The following is a 23759-nucleotide window of genomic DNA, read 5'->3' as shown; positions in this document are numbered from 1 at the left end:
ATGAAAGAAAGGTGCTAGCTTACATTATCTTTAAGTCGGACTCATGTGAACCCTCATGTTAATGTCTTTAGCAAATAAAAATCACTTCATTCACAGAAAAAAAAAAGAAACTGTCTTACAAGACTTGAGCTTGTATGTTTTATTGACAGTTCTTTGGTCAGTTCAACTGTCGCCTCAAACAGCACTGTTGAGCTTGTTAGCCAGACCTTTTTAGCAGAGTAACTAGACTCCGCAAGGCTCCTGTGCCGTGTGGCTTCAGTCAACAGACGACAAGGCTTACACAGTTTCTGTTTTTTGACCTTGAGGTTATACATGTATATAACAAAGCTATTAACATCACTGATGTGTTAAGTTACTTTCCAGCACTATCATCTCTGTTTCTCTTCTGGCCCCCTCCTCCACCCCTTCTTCCACCCCCTCGTCCACCGAATGAGCCTCCTCTGCCCCCTCCACCACCGCCTCCTCCACTATGACCTCCTCGGCCTCCACCTCCGCCACGACCACCACGCCCTAATGATGAAACAAATTTAAACCAGTGAAAACTAGCACTTTTATGGAATCAGTACATATGGGATTTTCTTAACCATGCTATCTTCGCAGGACTGCCTTCTATAGCTTTTTTGTAGACTCAGAATGGACAAAACCACAGGCTAACCATTCAAATGAAAGCTACTGAGCAGTACATTCACGTGGCACTGTTTTTACATTGTACAAGATGGTTCTAATGCTTTTTAACTTAAAAGTCAGTGGATGAAACCCTAGTGTGTGACCATTAAAAAGAAAGCCATTGAGTAGCAATTTCATGTAGTACTGTTTATTGAGCTGTAAAAGGTGGTTCTACCTTTTAGGTCTGTGGATGAAACCCTAGTGTGTGACCATTCAAATGAAAGCCATTGAGTAGCAATTTCATGTAGTACTGTTTATTGAGCTGTAAAAGGTGGTTCTACCTTTTAGGTCTGTGGATGAAACCCTAGTGTGTGACCATTCAAATGAAAGCCATTGAGTAACAATTTCATGTAGTACTGTTTATTGAGCTGTAAAAGGTGGTTCTACCTTTTAGGTCTGTGGAGGAAACCCTAGTGTGTGACCATTCAAATGAAAGCTATTGAGCAGTACTTTCATGTGGTACTGTTTATTATGCTGTACAAGGTGGCTCTAACTGTTAGGTCTGTGCATGAAACCCTAGCATGTGACCATTCTATTTGTATCATTTAAGTCTGTGGATGAAACCATTAGAAAATGTGTGACCACTATTTAGCAGAACATGTAGTTTCATGTTATATTTGCCCTTTGACCTTCTTTGGAGGAACAGTAGGAGTTTAAAATGCGGGTGTCCGGTAATTTGTCATACCTGGTCTTCCTGTGCCTCTGCTTCTTCCTTGTTTTACAATTTCGTCTTTCACCATGTCAATAACCTACATGCAAGATGCCAAAGATGTTAGCTTCGCTGAGCAGATTTTGGTTATGATGTCAAGGCCAAAACCTGTCAACATTAGCGATACTTAAAAGCAAAGGATGATGATTCTATTCAATAATCTATTCACACCTCATTTGGAATCCTAAGATATTTTATGTTGCTACCCCTGATGTAACATTCAGGTATCTTCCAAAACCTGTCTCCATCCTGAAAGGAGAAAACAGAGGTCATCTCCTTAACAAAAGGTGATCAAAGCATGACAAAAGAGGTTTCATAAAACATTTTCAGTAAGAGGGCAACTGGTTTTCACAGGTGGGCAATATGTTTCGAATTGAACTTCTTTATTAGAAAAACTTTCCTCTAGATGGTCAAACCAGGTATGCAAAATCATCCTCACATCTGGTCAGTTTGCCCTGTGCCTGGCCCTTAATGTAACCCCTGGAAAATTGCACTTTATGTATGTAATGACATTTCAGCAAATATTTGCAAGGATACGCCTAATTTAAATACAGACAAGGGCAGCAACTGTAGCTGCTGCTGAAGAAAAACTTTCTGCTAGATGGTCAAACCAGGTAGGTAAAATCATCCTCACATCTGGTCAATTTGCCCTGTGCCTGGCCCTTAATGAAACCCCTGCAAAATTGCACTTAATGTATGCAATGACATTTCAGCAAATATTTGCAGGGATACATATAATTAAAAATAATACAGACAAGGGCAGCAACTGTAGCTGCTGCTGAAGAAACTTACTCTGGAAGTACAAATGACTTCTCTTAGATTTATGTTCATCCAGTTGTCACAGCTTACAAGATGTCCATTGTATGTCTCTCCATTCTTTAGCTCTACCAGCTGTGAAAAATAAGAAAAGTTTTGCCAGTGTCAATATTGTACATTCATACATCACAAAATAAAGTCTGTAATTTATTTATTCTTTTGGTTTAGTATAGGTGCCTCAGACATAGTAAAGTTTGCATATGAGCCAAGTTCCCAGTAGGCCAAAGATCCCGGTTTCTGTAGCATGAAGTGACTAGGAGTATTTCTACTTGCCCCCCTCGGATGAGATGCTGATCTATCTCACGGCTATCCTAGCATTAAATTCAACTGTACGCATTTATACACCTGGGTGAAGAGAGGCACTGTGAAAGTGAAGTGTCTTTCACAAGTGCTCAACACTATGACCCCAGCCAGGGCTCAAACCCACACCGCTCAGGGTCGAGCACACTGCCCATGAGGCCACCACGCCTTCTGATGCCTGACATAATGTCATTGAAATGTATGCCCAAGAGAAACACCGACATAAAATGAATGTCACTCCATTGTATTGTACAAGTTCATGTACTGATCCAAAGTTTAGGATCATTTATAGTCCATATCTTGTTCTACAATTCAAGTTTTGCAACACAATCACTCAGAAATGCTCTTCATAATTATATCAGACATTAGCAGAACAGATTTTAATCCTCGAATTCCTAATAACACTTGTCAACAAGTCGTTCTTCATAATGCAAGCAAAAAGCCACATGTACCTGTAGCAAGTCTTATTTGTTCACTAACTGCTAGTTTTGAGTACATTTGGTGGGGAGTAAAATTCTCAGAACTGGCTTTAAAGGGAGTTTATGTGACTAGTAAGGAGAATTACATATTTCGAGCTTAAGAAAGACAGGGTTTAATGGTCACATACATAAAAACCTGTTTTAAAACCTGTTTAAAACGCATGCTCGATATAATAAAAAACAAAACAAAAATGCCTATTGTAAACTGACTGAATTCAGTGGGCGTTTTTCAGAATCATGGGGTTTGTGGGTATTAGCATTCCCTCACTCACCCCACCAGCCCCTGCTTCATCAATTTTTCCATGGTCTGGCTTAGGAACACTCGCTATGCAGGCTATCTTTAGTTTATGAAGGTCAATACTTATAAAGAAACTAGAACTTTTTTGACAATTGAAAGATCAACAGCTTTAATTACTTGTTGTTACAAGGAGAAGAAGCACCACTTTTAGCTGCCAAATCCTTGGGGGGAGGGGGGGGGGGAAAGAACCCAAAGAACTCTTTTTGTGCAATCAAAAAAAAAAAAAAAAAAAAAAAGAGCATGGATGCTCCCAAATAATCTTGACAACAACAGCTATCATTGAACTTAGCAACAATCCTGTCAAAAACTGCAACTTGCTGGATAATTCTCAAGGCTGAATTTAATCCTATTATGGGACATGTACACCCATGTACACTGTGTACCTGTTCCTCAAGGTGACTAAAATAATAGTGATACACTTGTCCATGACATATAAAGAAAAACATTGACTGACCTGCCATGTTTGAGGTATTTTCCTCCACTGATATTTTTTTCATTGTTTCTTGCTTGTCCTGATAAGAGATACATGTTAGTATGAGTGTTTTTTTTTTTTCTTTTTTTTTTTATTTGCAATAACACAAGGGAATACAATGCTTACAATACAATTATGAACAGTACACTAGTTACACTAATTACAACACTAGCTCTATTTACATTATATTGCTCTAATTATTTACACTATTTAAATTGAAGGGGTGAGTGCAAAACCATGCTAAGTGACGATTTGGGTGAAAAAAAAAATTTTCGCGAAAGGGCTTGAATTCTTGCATGTGGTCTTCAATGTAATAGAAAAACGTGGTCCTGTATTTTTGTCGCTGGTTTTTGCTTCGTTTATAAAGACACCGCTAGGAAAACCGAGTGGTTTTTCTGCATATGCAATATCTCGAAAACGAAGCGAAGCTTAGCGGAAAAAATACGGGACATTGTTAAACATACCTAAACAAAACTGCATGCGAAATTTGGAGCGTTTTCGACAAAGTTCACTTTTGATTTAAATACCTAGCGCCCTTTTCCCCGCCGAGGTCTTCAAATAAACGAAGCCGGGCCTTTGTTATGATAAACACAGCCGATCCTTTGTTATAATAGCCAAGCCAAGCCTTTGTTATAAGTCGAAGTCTCACCTCGGTTTATCATAACAAAGGATCGGCAAGCCGCGTCCGCAAGGACTTTGATTTCACTTAGAAAGCAGCAAAATGTGAATTTCACGCAACGTATAAGCTCAAAAATGTTGACTTTAGGTCAAAAAAGGTTTAAATGTTGATTTCACGTTAACGCGTGACAGCAAGGAGGTTGATTTCTCTTAGAAACGAGCAAAATGTCAATTTCACGCAACGCATAAGCTCAATGTTGATTTCAGGTCTAAATAGGTTAAAATATTGATTTGACGTTAACGCGTGACGGCAAGGAGGTTGATTTCACTTAGAAACCAACAAAATGTCAATTTCAGGCAGCGCATAAGCTCAATGATGTTGATTTCAGGTCTAAATAGGTTAAAATGTTGATTTCACGTTAACGCGTGACGGCAAGGATGTTGGTTTCACTTAGAAACCAGCAAAATGTAAATGTCACGTAGTGCATACGCTCAATGATGTTGATTTCAGGTCTAAATAGGTTAAAATGTTGATTTCACGTTAACGCGTGATGGCAAGGATGTTGGTTTCACTTAGAAACCAGCAAAATGTCAATTTCACGCAGCGCATAAGCTCAATGATGTTAATTTCAGGTCTAAATAGGTTAAAATGTTGATTTCACGTTAATGCTTGACGGCAAGGATGCTAGTTTCACTTAGAAAACAGCAAAATGGTAATTTCACGCAACTTATAAGCTCAATGATGTTGATTTCACGTGAAAACGCGCTATAAATAGGGCTGACAGATTAACAGATTAACCCTTCTCCGCAACATACGGGTCTCCATACATCTGCATGTCCGCTGATCCCAGAAGCTCAAAACACTACAAATCATGCCGATTTGAAATAAAATCAACGCAACCTGGATCACAGATCTATGTTACAATCGATCGCTACTTGTTGGCTATTCTTATGTTTAAACAATCTAGTTACCAGTTCGAGAAACGTCCGCAGAACGTGATCGCAATGCATGCCGGGAAGGGTCTTTACACCTCGTGCGCGGGAAAACACGGCGGTCGATACAAGACAAATTTTATCACTCTAAAACCAGTTCTCGCTTTCCAAACTTTGACGCTAGCAATGCTTGGCAAATGGGCCACGACTCACCAGAGGGTATTTTTTTGGGGCAAGAACTGCTCTTGGACTTTGCTGCCTGGCTCGATCTGACTTCGAACGCCGATAACACGATTACGGTATATCAGCTGCCTTCGAAGTTTCAGAACACATTTTGATTCTTTAAAACGTGCTGATGACTTACGGGTTTATCGAGACTTTATGATGTCTCTCAACCACCAGGCAGGCACATAAGGTACTTTAAAACAATGCTTAAGATATTAGTTGACAGAGCTCTAATGTGGCACATCTCTTTTTTGTTCGATGAATTTCGTTTGACTCTCGATCGATTCACGTGTTGTGCTCACGTCACAATACCCGACGTAAACAATCTGTTCCCAGATTTCCGCTCTATATATGCTGTGAGATTTGATTTTGACTTCATACACTATAAACAGTCTGCCTGTTTGCTGTTCAACAAATAAACTCCTAAAGACATGGCTAGGAAAAGCCAAGTATTTTTGCATACGTTATAACTCGAAAACGAAGCAAAAACCAGCGACAAAAATACAGGGCTGCGTTTTTCTATTACATTGAAGACCACATGCAAAAATTCAAGCCCTTTCGCAAAAACTTTTTTTTTTCACCCAAATCGTCACTTAGCATGGTTTTGCACTCACCCCTTCAATTACAATATCTAGTACATGACTTACAGTACACTACAGTACTGACAAATACAGTGACAACAAGGGGTAAAGAAAAAAAGAAGAAAAATAGATAATTATCATTTTTAACAGCTTGAGGTTGTTCTATAAAAGCATCAAAAATAGACCAAAGGTATGTGGTACATTAAACGTAAAATGAGTTATGCACCTGACAGGAGGTTAGAAATAGCCTAATGGGTAGGAGATAAATACAGACAGGTATCAAAAATATAATCTAAAATATTAATTAACAACTGCATCGCAAAATGGAGGCTGGGTGCCTGTGATATCCAGGAGCTTCCACTATTGGCAGCCAGCTCCTAGATGGAGACTGCTCCCATGGCTGGCAAATCCTGGCAAGCCAGCCATGAGCCCCCACGCAGAAGGGAGAGCAGGCACCCGTCACACTGTGTGAACAGTGGAAAAGAGGGAGGGAAATGGGGGGGAGGGAGGAAGCCTTGAAGATGAGGTCCCATGAACTGCCACGCAAATAACACGCTAGCGCCTGTAACGCTAAACACACTTCAGTCAAAGAGCACATGGGATCTGGCGCATGCCCATGTATGAAACGCCGCTGACTCCAGACAACACTGGCGCTCTTTGTTGTTAACCCCGTTAAATTGCATTTAACTGCATTTAACAACTGCATCGCAAAATGGAGGCTGGGTGCCTGTGATATCCAGGAGCTTCCACTATTGGCAGCCAGCTCCTAGATGGAGACTGCTCCCATGACTGGCAAATCCTGGCAAGCCAGCCATGAGCCCCCACGCCAAGCCGGAGGACCTCCGAGCAGCGCGCTAGCCAGCTCGGAGAAGAGAGGGGCTCATGGATGGGGAGGCCAGAGCCCCGAGAAAAATGCCCAAATCCGTAGGCACCCAGTAACAGGCAAATTAGTGACAAAAACCATACCTGTTAGGCAAGTCGTTCAGCTACTGAAAGGATGGTTTCCACAGGTGTGCGCACATATAACAAGTAAGCATCACTCGACCAGCGACCCATTGTCTTAATGAGATGATCAGGAACACCTCTCTGGGCAGCAGTTGTAGTGGCTCCAATTCTAAAACTATGACCCGAGAACTTTCCAGGAATACCTGCTGCCTGTAGAGTGGTTTGAAGAAACGAGGAAAGCCGAGATCTAGAAAGAGGAGAGCCATCTTGGTGAATAAAGAGAGGTCCGGTGCCTGGCCCAACGAAGATGAAGGTAGTTTGTTAATGCAGTCACAGGACAGAGAGGAAGGGAACCACGGCCAAGATAGATGAAACAACCCTGCCTGAAAGGATCAGTCTTTGCACACTTGATTAACACTCGAAAGCTTTGGGGATTGGTGGAGGAATCTACTTGAAGATCTGCCGCGGTCAAATGAACAGATGGATCAAAGGTACCATTTGTTGTAAATTCACCAGCTCTAAGAAACCCAAAGAAGCCAAGACAGCAGGCTGCCCATAGCATGACACTGTCAGGGTTGATAAAATCTAAAGACTTGTGCAAAACAGACACAAGGTCGGCTGTCACTGGTTGACGCTGAGGGAGATTTGGGCCCTGATGACGTTTGATCCCTCGTAAGAGACGCTGAAGTTGAAGACGGTTGACAATTGGGTCTGGGAAGCCATAGTCAATGTGTAAAGAACGGACTGCAGACAAATATACTTTAATGGAAGAATGGTGAAGACGATCTGCTAAATGGGTACAGAAGCGCATCAGAGTTTGTTCACTGGCTGGTAAAAGAGGCTGACTTGGCTTGAAGGGAGTATCCTGACTACAAAAATCTAAGAACTGACGTTGAGCCGAAGCATAAACTTGGCGAGTAGAAGGTGCGAGGCCATTGGTCAAATAGAACTGGCATTTATTTGTCAAATTACGGGCAGCTGAGCCAGCAGCGTTAACGGAATTGGAGTCGCCCCAGGAGCTGCATGAGGAGCAAGATGATGGAAACGCTGAAAATCAAAACGAGATAAGGCATCAGCAATCGAGTTGTCTTTACCCGGCGTATGAGAGGCAGTAAAGGCAAAGGAATGTCGGGCTGCCACAAGTGACAAGTGACGGAGAAGAACCATCATGTTCGGATCCTTCGTGGTGCCCGAACGCAAAACACTAAAGACTGCCATGTTGTCGGAGCAGAACTCAACTCGTTTAGAAGCCCATCGGTGGCCCCATAGGGAAGCTGCAATAACCACCGGAAACAACTCTTTGTAGGCAATTGCCAAGGGATGCTGAACAGCTGACCATTCACCCACAAACCATTCATGATCACAAATTGCACCATAACCCCGAGCACCAGCCGCGTCTGAGGAAACGTAAAATTCAGGCAAGGTCGCCCACTGTGGGGAAAGCAGGAGACTGAGACCACCCCAAGAATGGAAAAATTCTCGCCACCAACGGAGGTCTAAGCGAAAGTCTTGGTTGATCCTAATTGGGTGGCTATCACGTCGAAAGGCTGACAATAAATTGATCATGCGTCTCAAGAAGGTACGCCCCTGAGGAACTACTTTACATGCGTGTTGGAGATTGCCAATGAGAGATTCCAGCTCCTTCCGTGTGCAATGTTGTTTGAGGGACCAGGCTTCCAGAAGTGCAGCAATACGATCAAACTTATCCTGCGGCAGACGGGCCTGAAGTGAGAGAGAATCGAGCTCAATACCGAGCACAGTTAAACAAGTGGATGGCCCCTTCAATTTGTTCGGGTGAAGAGGAATACCCCACTTTTTAAATAGCTTAACACAAGTATCAATATTGTTCTGGCAAACAGGTGAGTTAGGAGGGCCCAATGTATGGAAGTCATCCAGGTAGTGTAAAAGAAAATTCACATTATAATTGTGTTTGAGGATCCACTCGAGCATATCTGCAATGGACGAGAAGATGAAAGGAGCAGAGCGTAGTCCAAATGGAAGCGCCATATCAATAAAATATTTCCCACGCCACCTCATACCAAGTAGGTAACGATCATCAGAATGGACAGGGACATTACGGTAAGCACTTTCCACATCGAACTTTGCCAACAGCGTTCCTCTGCCGTGAAGCATGATCCCATCGATGATATCATCAACCTTCATGTACTGCACTGAAAAGGGTTCTTTTGGAATGCCATCATTGACACTATGGCCTAAAGGACTAGACAGATCCAAGATAAGCCGCCATTTTCCAGGCTGGTACTTCTTCGGGATAATTCCAAAGCGACTTACATGGAGGTTTGGGATAGGGGCTATAGCAAAGGGGCCAGCTACACGGCCTTTGTCGAGTTCCGTGAGGAGATACTGGTCGATGACTGAAGGCTGAAGGGATGCTGAAGGCATATTTTTATTCTCCGATTTTAAAGATACCGCCCAAGGGTCAAAACCCAGCTGAAAACCATTTGTGAGACCTGAAATCACGTACTCCACTTGCGTTTGGTCGGGGTAAGAACACAGTTCATGCCGAAGTTCCTCAGCGTCTGTGGGGGTTACTCTGGATGGGGGGACCAGGTCTTGCTGCGGGGCGCCCAAAATGGACAAAGAACAAGAGGGCAAAGCATGGTGTGCCACTTCGGAGGGCATGTCATTACCAAAAGCATCTTGTGGTGCAGGAACAACAACATTAACAGGAACAGGAATCAAAAAATTTGAAAAGGAAACTGAACAAGATGAATGTACGCTATTTACATATGGTTTGGATCCCACTTCAACGCCGCAGACGTTTGCTTTGGGATGGGGGAGTTGACTGGGAGCGCCGGTAGGAAGAGGTTGAGGCCCGAAATGGACAGTTGACACGTGGATGATCACCTTCACATTTCTCACAGCGATGGAGGTACCGGCATTGACCAAAGGTCCAGCGACAGGTGCCATCATTCCAAGATCGGCAAAAGGTGGATGAACCGGCTATCGAAATTGAAGCTGAAGACGAAGTGGTTGGCTGCTGGCTTGACTGGGGAAGAGGTGACGAAAGAGTATGGAAGTTGTACAAATCATGGTTCATGTGAGACCAGTCCACCAAACCTGCAGCAGCTGCGTCCTTGCGGAATGCAACATCGTAATGGAGCCAAGCCTTCCCAGGGAACTGGCGTGACGTCTTGAGAATTAGCAGCTTGTATTGTGTCATGTCCTGCCATCTGGAAGAATGAGCACAGCAGAAGATCCACGAGTACACAGTGAATGCTTCAACCCATGTCACGATATCAGTGATCTCTTGCACCCTTTTCTTGGAAGAACTCACGAGAAGTTTGCCATCAAGGTACGTTTGGGGCTCTGTCTCCTGGGCTTTCAAGTTCTCTGCTAGCAAGTCAGCAAGATCCACAAATTGGCCAGACCTAATTTTTGTCACCAGCTTCTCCGGGATAGGGGAATAACCGGGGCCAACAACAAACGGCCTATTCAGGGATGTTGAGGTAGAGGCGATGGAGGAATTAGAACCAAAGGAGACCAATGGCGTGAAAGACTGGTTGGAAGATGGCAATCCATTCGCAGCACCACGAGAACCAAACAACGATGGCGAAGATAAAGAAGAATTGCCTAACGTGCAGTATGTTGAAATAAAGGGAGGAACGACCAAATTACCTGAGGACTGGCCTGCAGAAGAAGGCAATGGTTGGTTGATGACAACAGAACCGGATGACGTCGTGCCCGACGCCGCGTTTCCGCTGTCGAAGAACTCGATGAGTGACTTTGCAAAGCCGCCAAAATGCGAAGTAACGTATCCCCCAAGGCTTGTGAAAACGCTTGACCGAGGTCCTGTTGAGAGAGGACGAAGGAGGGCGGAGTGGACACCGGAGTCGAAGAAATGGGAGGACGTACGACCGAAGAGGGAGAATCGGCTGAAGAAGAAGGCTGACTTGAATCCAACATGGCGGCCACACTGTTGTTTGTTGCACGACGATGTGCCATACCAAACGAAAGAAACAACGGCAAGATTCGAAAAACGACGAACGAAGAACAAATAATGCACACGCTACTCCGGGAGGAAGCCTTGAAGATGAGGTCCCATGAACTGCCACGCAAATAACACGCTAGCGCCTGTAACGCTAAACACACTTCAGTCAAAGAGCACATGGGATCTGGCGCATGCCCATGTATGAGACGCCGCTGACTCCAGACAACACTGGCGCTCTTTGTTGTTAACTCCGTTAAATTGCATTTAACTGCATTTAAATCCTCATATATCCTGTGAGAGCTTTCCATTTCTTTGTGTCTCCACATTTTGTTTCTATTTCATACTGTGATTTTAGTGTGCATATGAAGTGCACAAGATTTGAATGATCATCTTTTGTTTTAGCAAGCCATATGTGATATCTTGTTAAGAGAAAGCAGTACCGGTAATTGATAAGAAGCACAAATTGAGAGATATCTGGCCTCAGACCCAAAGCAATAATATTTGTCAAAGCCTAATCTCTAAGAAGTAAGTTTAAGTTTTTCAGCCATACATGCATTCAGTAAGTTTATTTCAAAAGTGAGATGTTTGGTGGTGTGACCAAAAAAGATGAATTATTGACTCAGAGGAGGTGTGACAAAAACTGCACTTCATCGCCCTGTAGACCTATTCTAAATAAGAAGTTATTGGTTGGTACACGTCTATGTAAGAATTTCAGCTGAAACTCTACCAGCTTAGTGCTCTTTGTGCATTTTTTTTACCTAGAAGATACATGTAGGCAGCAGTCCAATTTATGTTCTCATTCATTGGTAGGTCACAATCCTCTAGCCACTTCTTTTAACTTGACTCTGGGGTTAAACTCTTGTTACTAATCAGTTTTTTTATATATTAATGTACATGCAGTTGGTTTTTTGACTTGTAAAATTCTTGTTGTAAGTGGCTCATATTCATGGTCGGTGTTCTGTAAATCTTGAAAATTAGAATCAGTCTGAAGAGACTTAGTCACTTTACAGCCGATATTAATCCGTAGAAGCTGAGAGGGCGAGGGTCTACTTCATACTTACAGTGGAAATCATTTAACGAGAAAGTTGTTGTCTGGTCCTAAAACATGTGTCACCCGAGCTATTCCCTTAGTGAACCAATTTTTAAAAAAAAAAACTGTCTTGTTGGCTATCTTTATTAGGGAGTTACAGTGTATGCCAAAGTTGTTGATCCAGAAAGCGATCTTTCAATGTTATTGAAATCATGTTCAAAGTTAACTTCTGCCCAGATTCCTAATAGTTCTTTTAAAAAGGCATCCGAACTTGTTATTGTTGATAAGGTGACTCTAACGTGGAGGTTGTAGGAAAAAAAGTTTTGACAGCCATATTTTTTGGGATTATATCAAAAAAGATTTTCCATTTTTTCTTGTTGTTGTTATCTATTAAATATTTTTATACAAGTTGAGTTTCTCACAATTTCTTACTGCTAGTAAGTATACTTACATATAAGCGTTGTAAATTTAACCGATGGAATTAGAACTAATAAGATAACTTAATATGTACAAGTGTAGGCCCTTGCAAACAACATTACAGATACCAGAAATACAAACTGACCTGATCTAACTGTATCTGAGTCCTCCATTGATCTTACTGTGTTGTTGTTTGCTTCTTGTTTGCCTGATAATAAATGAAACTGTTTCAGTGAGAGACTTATCAGTTGTTGTTTACATTTGAGTGGAGGTTATTACATGCAACATTGAAAATTGATTTCAACAATAATTTAAAAAAAAAAATTTTTTCAACAGAAACTGTTCCAGCAATGCATACATGTATTAATTAAAGAGCAACTTTCTACAGTTCATATTTTGCCACTAAGAACTGTATTTAAGATTTCTAGGACTTAAGAAAATAATCCAAAAAATAACCATAGAAACAATGTATAAAAATGCTGCAACATGAATACTGTAGACTGTTCCTAGTCCCCCAACTTTCTGTGAGATCGTAGATGTCGATTGTTGAATTCGACAGGCCGCCACCTTGGTCTCTTGATGCAAGCGAAACTGGGGAGAGTACAAAATGCCTGTGGGTAGGGGTGGTGGAGGGCACGGCGGGCTGAAAAAATCCCCATTTATTCCACCAGTTCACCCCCACATTATTAACCCCATCACCCCTACCCACGGGCATTTTGAACTCTCCCCAGTTTCACTCACATCAAGAGACCAAGATGGCAGCCCATCAAACTCAACGATCAACATCTACGATCTCACGGAAAAATAGGGGACTGTGAATAGTCTATGAATACTGCAAAGTTGCTTTCTCCAGGTAATTAACCCCTTGATTTAGGTAGTTCCTTATATATACTCCATTAACAACTGGATCGCTAAAATGGAGGTTGGGTGCCTGAGATATCCAGGAGCTTCCACTATTGGCAGCCAGCTCCTATATGAAGACCGCTCCCATGGCTGGCAAATCCTGGCAACCCAGCCATGAGCCCTCACACAGTAAGAGAAACAGGCACCCGTCACACTGTTGAAACAGTAGAAAGAGGGAGGGAAAGGGGAGGGAGGGGAACTGCCTGCAGGATGAGCTGCCACACAACAAAAAGCGTCAGACATGCCTCCTGTATGTATGCCACACTACGATCCACGAGCACATGGAATTCCGATGCATGTGCATATGTATTGACATCACTGACTACCAAGGGAACACAAGCGCTCTTTGTTGTTAACTCCACTAAATTGCATTTAACTGCATTTAACAACTGCATCGCTAAAATGGAGGTTGGGGACCTGAGACATCCAGGAGCTTCTACTATTGGCAGCCAGCTGCTAGATGAAGACTGCTTCCATGGCTGGCAAATCCTGGCAACCCGACCATGAGCCCCCATGGCATGCCGAAGGACCTCCAAGAAAAGCAACAGCCAGCTCAGAGAGAATGGGGCTCATGGTGGAGGCAAAGCCAGAGCCCCACGAAACAACACCCAAGTCCGGAGGCACCCAGCTACTGAACGCAATTAGTTAAGGTAAGTATCATACCTGGTAGGACATTCTATCAGCTACACTGTATAGAAAGGATGGTGCCCACGGGTTTGCGCATGCACAAAATATAAGTTTCACTCCACCAGCGTCCCATGGACTTAATGAGGTAGTCAAGAACGCCTCTCTGGGCGGGCAGAGTTGCAGTGCTGATTCTAAAGCTGTGACCTGAGAACTTCTCAGGAATGCCAGCTGCCTGTAAGGTGGATTGCAGAAACAAAGATAGAAGAGCCCTCAAAAGAGGCCCAATACCTAGTCCATGAAGAGGACGGTAGCTTGTCAACACAGAGACAGGACAGAGAGGTGCAGAGCCACAGCCAAGGAAAATGAAACAGACATGCTGAAAAGGATCAGTCTTAGCACACTTAATGAACACTCTAAAGCTTCGAGAAATTGACTTGAAGATCGGCTGGAGTCAAGTCTACAGAGGGGTCAAAAGAACTATTCTTTGTGAATTGCCCGGCTCGAAGGAACCTGAAGAAGCCAAGGCAACAGGTCACCCACAGCATGACATTGTCCAGGTTAGATAAATCCAAGGACTGGACAGGTGTAAAACACACATAAGGACAGCAGTCACAGGCTGGTGTTGAGGGAGTTTTGAAACCTGAAGTCATTTAATCCCTCTTTAAACTCATCACAAATAGATGAGCTTGGGAACTGTTGCCTGAAAGGTTAGCGGGGAGCAGAAGCTGTACGCAGAAGGGGTGGTATCCATGGCAGCCCTGGAAGCGGGAGCCACCCCCAAAAGCAGCCTCTAACTGGCACCGTCACACTGAATGAATCAGTGGAAACAACTTACCTGACCCATACTTACCTAGAGACCAGCAACCAAGAGGGAGGGAAGGGAGGGGGCGAGAATCCGCAAAGATTCGCCAAAATACAAAGCAAATGATCCGCAACGATAAGCTGGCAGCACAGTACATGCAATGCAATGTGACACAACAGCCCTGCAAATCTCCAAAGGGTCGCCCCGCAAGTCGTGTACTGTAAAATGGGAAATTGCTGACTGCATTGGTTTGAGTCTAACTTTGCCTAAATCATATTTAGCCACATTAAAAGACGTTTGGAGAGTGGGTCTGGATAGCCATAGTCAATGTGTAAGGAGCAAACTGCCAATAATTAAACCTTAATGGAAGAACGATGAAGGCGATCTGCTGAGTGGGCACAGAAGTGCATCAAAGTTTGTTCACTGGCAGGTGGGAGAGAGTGACCAAGATCAGATGGAATATCCTAACTGCAGAATTCTAGGAACTGGCATTGAGCTAAGCCACAAACTTGACGAGTTGAAGAGGAAAGGCCATTAGCCAAGTAGAATTGGCACGTTCCAGTCAGTTCATGAGAAGCTGGGCCAGCAGTGACAGCGGTATTGGTGTAGCCATGTGAGCGGCATGTGGAGTTAGATGATGGAAATGCTGGAAGTCAAAACGAGATAAGGCATCAGCAATAGAATTGTCCCACCCAGGTGTATAAGATGTAGTAAAGGCAAAAGTATTACGGGCTGCTGCGAGGGATAAGTAGCGAAGAAGTACCATCATGTTTGGATCCTTTGAGGTGCCTGATTGTAGAACGCTGACTACCGCCATATTATCCGAACAGAACTCCACCCGTTTTGTGGCCCATCTGTGGCCATAGCGTAGCTGCCACAACTTCAGGGAAAAGTTCCTCGTAGGCTATTGACAAAGGTTGTTGAGCGATGGACCATTCAAACCATTCATGGTCAGAAATTGCAGCGTAGTCAAGAGCTCCAGCTGCACCAGAAGACACTGAGAAATCAGGTAAAGGTGCCCATGTGGGGGAGAGCAGAAAACTAAGTCTGTCCCAAGAGATGAAAAGTTCACATCACCAAGAAAGGTCTACAGTAAGTGGAAGTCTTGGTTAAGCCCAATGGGATGGTTGTCTCACCGGAATGCCAACAGTAAATTAATCATACGCCATATAAAAGTATGTCCCTGAGGAATAACTTTGCACACGTGATGGAGGGTGTCAATGAGAGATTCCAACTCCTTCCTTGTACAATGCCGTTTGGCAGACCAAGATTCTAGTAGGGCAGCAATGCACTAAAACTTGTCACGTGGAAGATGAGCCTGGAGGGTGCAGGAATCCAACTCAATACCAAGCACAGTTAAGCAGGTAGAGGGTCCCTCCGGTTTATCCGGGTGAAGAGGAATACGCCAGTCCTTAAAGAGCCGGAGGCATGTATCAAGGTTGTTCTGGCAGGCAGGAGAGTTGGGAGGACCCAATGTATAGAAGTCATCAAGATAGTGCAAGGGGAAATTCAAGATATAATTGTGTCTGAGAATCCACTCTAGCAAATCTGCAACAGACAAAAAAATGAAGGGTGCTGAATGTAGCCCAAAGGGAAGAGCCACATCGATGAAGTAAATACCCTGCCATTTCATGCCAAGCAAACAGCGGTTCTGTGGATGGACTGGAATGTTTTGATAAGCACTTTCAACATCAAATTTGGCCAGAAGTGTACCTCAGCTGAGGGACATGATCCCACTAATAACGTCATCCACCATCATGTACTGTAGGGAAAAAGGTTCTTTTAAAATGCCATCATTGATGCTATGACCCAATGGACCAGATAGATCTAAAATAAGCCATCACTTTCCAGGTTGGCGCTTCTTAGGGATCACCCCAAAGCAACTAATGTGGAGGTTTGGAATTGGTGAGATAAGGAAGGGGCATGCTACATGACCTTTCTGAAGCTCTGAAAGTAGGTACTGATCGATCCCTGATGGCTGAAGAGATGCTGATAGCATATTATGGACTGCAGAAGAGCCATATCAATGAAGTAAATACCCTGCCATTTCATGCCAAGGTCCAGTCCACCAAGGGGTCAAAACCATGACAAAAACCACTCCAAAGACCTGTAATCGCATAATCCACTTTCACTTGATCGGCGTGAAAACGAAGTTCACATCAAAGTTTTTGAGCATCAATGGGGGTAGCCCTAGAAGGAAGGACCAAATCTTGCAGGTACTGGCAACCAAGCACGTACTGGAAAGGGGGACTCCCTGGGGCCGGCTGCTTGTTGGTGCAGCTTGTGCAGAAGACACAACCACCTTAACAGGAACAGGAAATAAATTATGTGAAGTTTAAAATGAATGACATAACTGTACACTATTGTTCACTGAAGAGGTGTGCATCCTGGTCACAGTCTCAACGCCACTGGCATTTGCTCCCTGGAGGGGTAGAGGATCATGAGGGCTGAGCATGCAACGTTAAGGCCAGTAAGGGGCAGTTAACACTGGCATGCTCTCCTCCACACTTCTCACAGCGGTGACAGTAACTACATCGACCATAGGGCCAGGCATAGGTGCCATTATGCCAGGATCTGCTGAAAATAGACGAAGGGGGAACCGATCTAAAAGGCAAGGATGAAGGGGTAGGTAGCTGGTACTGTTGTTGTTGAGGTAAGTGGGTATGAAAGTTGTACAGATCACTGTACATACGGGACCAGTCAGCCAGACTTGACGCAGCTGCGTCTTTCGGAAAGGCTGTGTCATACTGGAGCCATGCCTTGCCGGAGAACTGGCAAGCGGTCTGCAAAATCAGGAGCTTGTACTGGGTCATGTCACCATCTAGATGGGTGGGTGCAACAAAAGATCCACATATACACTGTAGCTAAAGGCTTCCACCCAGGTTACAAGATCTGTAATCTCTCGTACCCTCTTCTTGAAAGACACAAGCAGTTTCCCATCCAGGTACATTTGGGGCTCGGAATCCTAGGCCTTGACATTTTCGGGTAGCAGGTCTGTAGATCAATGAATTGCCCAGCCTTTATTTTTGTAACCAGCTTCTCTGGGATGGGTGAATATCCCGGGTTGACGACAAAAGGCTTGTGCAGCAAAGAAGTGACTGAGTGAGCCAACGTGGGTGTGGAAAACGCTGGAGAGAAGAACTGGCTGGTGGCGGGTAGCGCCCCGCTCGAGGCACCATGGGAGCCAAACAACCATGGATGTGAAAGAGATGAATTACCTAACATACAGTAGATGGAAACGAACAAAGGTACAATGATGTTACCTGCAGAGAGCCAGGCCCTGCAGCGAGTTACCCAGTGCAAGAAAGAAAGCTTGAGAAAGATCCTGAGTGGTCAGTACAAAGGACGGAGACATGGTTATCGGAGCCAAAGAAACCACAGAACTTGCCACTGAAGAACCCACGGAGGAAGTCGCCGAAGAATCAAACATGGCGGTGGCACTGTTGTTCTAAAGTTGACTACCCTGAAAACTGATTCATTAAGACAAGAAGAAAAACAAGCTAAAGAAGCTATGCAAACACACAAAGAACCTGTAATGTTGATTTTCCTAGGGGAACTGCCAGGGCAATGAGCTGCCACACCACAAAAAACGCTGGAAATTGCCTCCTGTACGTACACCACGCTATGATACATGAGCACGTGAAATTCCAACATATGCACAAATGTGTTGACACCGCTGACTACCAGGGGAACGCAAGCGTTCTTTGTTGTTAACTCCGTTAAATTGCATTTAACTGCACAAAATTACCTTTAATACTTGCAGCTGTATCTGATGTCAACCATTATTCTTTCAGTGCTTCAATAACATCACATCCATGTGCTTCATGTTTTGCCTGATAAGTAATACAGACATTTTGATAAGTGATTTACTGTCTACTTTTTCAATTACAATAGTAACCTCATGCCCACAAAATTATGTTCAAACAATCACTCAAGAAAATATATTATTACTTGTAAACAGATCAAATGTAACCAGTAAGGGATTGTCCATATTATTGTTAGAAGAGGAGGGGAGAGAAATTTCAAAACAGGAAAAAACAGGTATAAAAAAATTTCCCGAAGGACTGGAAGGAGGAACAATAATATTGTTTATTATATGGCTGTGTCTCACAAGGACTGGGAACTACCGATTCACGAATTTGATTGGCTGAAATCGATATTGACCGCGGTCTAGATTTTCTCATCTAGACCGGCATCTAGACTGGTTTCATTTTGCGTTGACAAAGTAGCAAACTGATTCTAAAATACAAAAACGTTCACCATTTTCTTTTATTTTGTTCTCAATCATTTATGGAAGTGCCAAAAAGCCTGATGACAAAAAAAAAAAAAAAAAAGGAAAGAGGATGAGCAAATTTCGGCAGGTTTAACTTAAGCTCATCGCCGTTCCCAAGCAAAATGTCAGCAAACCAGCTACATTAAAAGAATTAAAGTTTTCTTCTTTGCCATATAATAAACATCTTATTAACCGAGCTAAGTCGGTCTGTATGGGAGAATCTTGACCTCGGTTGTGTGTACAGACCTCACTGCCTTCGGTCTGTACTAACGACCTCGGTCAAGATTCTCCCATGGATACAGACCTCCAGCTCGGTTAATAAGAGCTAAGTACAAATGTCATGTAACACCACCCCCTGCCCCCTCCCTCCCTCTCCGCATCAATAATCTACATATACTGGTCCATCCATAACTGCATATTAAACGAAGATCGCTTTATGCACCCATACACTGTCACTGGAAACTCCCACCCCCCAACCCTGGGGAAACATAGGGCATGGCTGGGGCTTTGTGAGGCTTTAAATCGCTACCTTGCCCAAAGGGGTGGAGGTTTAATTCATTTCTCACTTTGCCTTTGCAGAGATGTGGAGGATTAGTACATTTTAGCCTTTGCTTTGCCCTATGGGGTGGGGGATAAGTACATTTTAGCCTTTGCTTTGCACTATGGGGTGGGGGATTAGTACATTTTTGCCTTTGCTTTACCCAGTGGGGTTGGGGAGAAGTACATTTTAGCCTTTGCTTTGCCCAATGGGGTGGGGGATTAGTACATTTTAGCCTTTGCTTTGCCCTATGGGGTTGGGGATTAGTACATTTTAGCCTTTGCTTTGCCCAGTGGGGTTGGGGATTAGTACATTTTAGCCTTTGCTTTGCCCAATGGGGTGGGGGATTAGTACATTTTAGCCTTTGCTTTGTTCTATGGGGTGGGGGTCTGTTGCATTGCCTGAGCATGGGCGAGTAGCAGAAAGGACACTTTAACAACTTGATATGAAAGGGATCTGGAATGAGAACCTGGTAACAAGTGCTCCACCATGTTGGAAACATGCAGCTGCAGGAGTTTCACTAAAGGCTGGACTCTGCGCAAATTGACCGGCAGCGTATGGGGCGCCGTTTGTAAATTTATTATTTAGACCGAATTTATGCCATTTTCCCCTTATTTATAAATAATTGGAAATGCCACAAAATTTGTATATAAATAAGACACAAGAACTTGTCCATTGATATGTAAATAATTATAATTAGTAAATAATTAGGTACGTCCTGATTTATAAATAATCTTAAATTACCATAGAGTTATTATATATAAATAAGAAACTAAACAACCTCACTTATTTATAAATCAGGTCATCTCTAAAATAGTTATTTACATAATTATCATAAAGTTCGTAAATCCCATTATTTATAAATAAATTACTTTGCCAGGAGTGTAAATTCATTATTTAGAAATAATAAATTTCACCTTGCCGAGTGTAAATTTATTATTTATAAATAATGAACTTCACTGAGTGTGTAAATTCATTATTTAGAAATAATGAATTTCACCTCGCCGAGTGTAAATTTATTATTTCTAAATAATGAACTTCATTGAGTGTGTAAATTCATTATTTAGAAATAATGAATTTCACCTTGCCGACTGTAAATTTATTATTTCTAAATAATGAACTTCATTGAGTGTGTAAATTCATTATTTAGAAATAATGAAGTTTCATCTCGCCGACTGTAAATTTATTATTTAGAAATAATGAATTTAACCGTGTGTGTAAATTCATTATTTAGAAATTCATTATTTAGAAATAATGATGTTTCATCTCGCCAAGTGTAAATTTATTACTTAGAGATAATGAACATCACTGAGTATGTAAATTCATTATTTAGAAATAATGAAAGTATGAATGGCTGACTGACCCAGCGTCTCTTGTCCGATCAATTTCAGAGGCTGTTTCTTGCGCTATAAGTGAGACAGTTAATGCTGCCCTTGCTCAGGTAGGTATGCAGCCTGACATTCAGCAGTGGTGGATCTAGTGGAGGCTCCCCCCCCCCCCCTATTTTGGTTAATCGCGTTTAAGCGAGAATCACGCTTCAAATATCTATTGTGTAGTTCTTATTCACTCAACAATTCGTATGTGAATAAATAATTTTTAGATGAATAAAAGAGCAATTCTCTAGAGAATATCGCGTGGTCTGTAATGGGACAACAAACTGCCCAAGCGAAAAAGGTCTATTTCAATAGAAATCAGACCTTTCACTTAACACACCAAGCGATTTTTATTTTCTTCATGTAGCAGTTTCTTTTCTTAAAATTTACCTGTTACCTCGGCCTTTGAGTAGTTGTTCCTGTTGCAGTGTGAGCTGCCAAATTGAGTGAATAAGAACTATATAATAGATATTTGAGGCGTGGGGTGGGGGGGAACAGGCCCCTGGGCCCCTCCCCCAGATCCACCACTGCTGAATTTCAGGCTGCATACCTACCTGAGCAAGGGTAGCATTAACCGTCTCACTTATAGCGCAAGAAACAGCCTCCGAAATTGATCGGGCAAGAGACGCTGGGTCAGCCATTCATACTTTCATTATTTCTAAATAATGAATTTACATACTCAGTGATGTTCATTATTTCTAAGTAATAAATTTGCACTCGGCGAGATGAAACTTCATTATTTCTAAATAATGAATTTACACACACGGTTAAATTCATTATTTCTAAATAATAAATTTACAGCCGGCGAGATGCAACTTCATTATTTCTAAATAACGAATTTACACACTCAATGAAGTTCATTATTTAGAAATAATAATTTTACACAAGGCGAGGTGAAATTCATTATTTCTAAATAATGGATTTACACACTCAGTGAAGTTCATTATTTATAAATAATAAATTTATACACGGCGAGGTGAAATTTATTATTTCTAAATAATGAATTTACACTCCCGCCAAGTAATTTATTTATAAATAATGGGATTTACAAACTTTATGATATATAAATAACTATTTTTGAGATGACCTGATTTATAAATAATTGAAGCTGTTTAGTTTGTCACTTATATATAATAACTCTATGGTAAAAGATTATTTATAAATCAGGACGTACCTAAAATAATTACATTTACATATCAACGGACAAGTTCATGTGTCTTATTTACAAACAAATTTTGTGGCATTTCCAATTATTTATAAATAAGGGGGAAATGGCATAAATTCAGTCTAAATAATAAATTTACAAACGGCGCCCCATAGCAGCGTGGATGATTTTGCCTGACTGGTTTGACCATCTAGAGAAAAAAGTGAGGGTTCTCCATCACTTGGATTTACATGTACAAGACATTTCCCATCATTTTCTGTTACCTAAAGAGACACCTGACTGTCAAAATGCAGATATGTTGCCATTGCATACTGCACGTTGTAATTGACTTATGCCGTTATGCACCAATCAATGTTAAGCCCCAGGGTAGGGGGGTCAGGCATCCCCAGGGGATTTACCTGTATTTCGTTTCCCGTGGGTGGGGAATAGTTAAAGAGTGGGAAAGTTTGGCAAGATCATGCAAGAGTTTGGAACCTAATCAGGCCATCTTGAAAGCATTACCCAGAGTTCCTTGGGATTGCTACGCCATTTTCAAAGCTGCTTTGTGCGCACGCGTGTTCATTGCCCATTGATTGTAGAATATTAATCCATGTTGGACTAAGCAGCTTTAAAAGGCACTTGCTTTTCGGAGAAGTGTCTCTTCACAAAGCGTGGGTATAACTAGACAGAAAACAAAGGCTGTGGCAGTGAGTGGATACAAAGAATTTGTCAAAGGAGAAGGCAAGGGGTATTTGACTTCAGTGTTTTTCCCCTGGGTAAAGAATTTGATGTGAAAATAGGCTAAAATGTCAAATCCCCCTGGGTATGACCGGCCCCCTACCCTGGGGTTTCACACTGATTCAGGTGCACTATGCTAAAAAGAAAGAACCATAAAAACAAACTGTTATCTAGATAAGCTTAGCTTCTAAATTTTCCACTCAACGTGAACTTACATGTATTTACCACCAGTAATGATCTTATGAAATCCAAGGCGAGGAATTTCACCTTTAAGAACTAATATGGTTTTCATGGAACCTTAGTTCCGGGATAAGCTAGTGAAGAAAAACTGGTCGTCATCAAACAGTAACACTCCAGCTTGACATTCGATTTACCGAGCTATAATTCCGAGATATCGATTTATTTCTGGCTAAATAAATTTCTCAAGGCATGTAACATCTCTGCAACCGTTAGAGTACTCGAAAGTAGCAAACACATAGGCTTAAAATACCGTGAACATACCGAGGATGGTCAAAGACGACACTTCCATCTTGAGGTCGCTTGCCGTTTCTGGCACTTGAATGAAGTACCACCAGTGTCTGAAACACGTTTGGGAGACACTTCTTTTAATGTAGACACGGCATTAGGCAAAGTTTGAAAGAAGAAGCGAGCACTGAACCTCATGCAAATTACAAGAAGGAACGAAAAATTAAATTGAGTCCCAGGGCTCCTTTCGGGCAGCCTGTCTTTCTTAGCCGGCGGGGCCTTGGCACGATTCAAAATAGCAGAAAACGAAAAGAGACGAACTCAATGACAAACTCTACAAGGTTTCCCAATTTTTCCGGCAAGCAGGAGCATTTTCACGTCGTCACTAATGCAAGCTGGATATTGTTTTCGTAGGGAATCAATTTTTTTCATACCTATTATTTAACCTAAAGAAG

At 42.4% G+C, this 23759-nt stretch overlaps 1 protein-coding gene and 1 pseudogene across 3 annotated transcripts; both read right to left on the bottom strand.

Moving 5' to 3' along the window:
- Window positions 1–124: 124 nt before the first annotated feature.
- On the bottom strand, window positions 125–23558 carry LOC149113812 (U6 snRNA-associated Sm-like protein LSm4). 3 transcript variants are annotated; one of them, XM_089286487.1, is made up of 8 exons: window positions 23341–23558; window positions 18522–18606; window positions 12587–12649; window positions 3723–3780; window positions 2168–2266; window positions 1547–1624; window positions 1352–1415; window positions 125–510 (listed from the first exon to the last, which is right to left on the bottom strand). In XM_089286487.1, exons 5-8 carry the CDS (start codon window positions 2204–2206, stop codon window positions 353–355), a joined length of 339 nt encoding a protein of 112 aa, XP_089142613.1. In that variant the 5' UTR covers window positions 2207–2266; window positions 3723–3780; window positions 12587–12649; window positions 18522–18606; window positions 23341–23558; the 3' UTR covers window positions 125–352. The 3 variants fall into 3 exon arrangements, with proteins under 3 accessions (XP_089142613.1, XP_089142615.1, XP_089142614.1); XM_089286489.1 differs by lacking the exon at window positions 23341–23558 and adding an exon at window positions 21348–21370; XM_089286488.1 differs by lacking the exon at window positions 23341–23558 and adding an exon at window positions 20948–21103.
- LOC149113813 (uncharacterized) lies at window positions 3810–8010 on the bottom strand (annotated as a pseudogene).
- Window positions 23559–23759: the final 201 nt, after the last annotated feature.

Source organism: Orbicella faveolata, unplaced genomic scaffold (assembly GCF_042242905.1).
Source record: "Orbicella faveolata isolate gen_17 unplaced genomic scaffold, um_ofav_v1 contig_14, whole genome shotgun sequence".
Taxonomy (NCBI): Eukaryota; Metazoa; Cnidaria; class Anthozoa; order Scleractinia; family Merulinidae; genus Orbicella; species Orbicella faveolata.
This window is presented reverse-complemented; position numbering and strand designations above follow the sequence as displayed.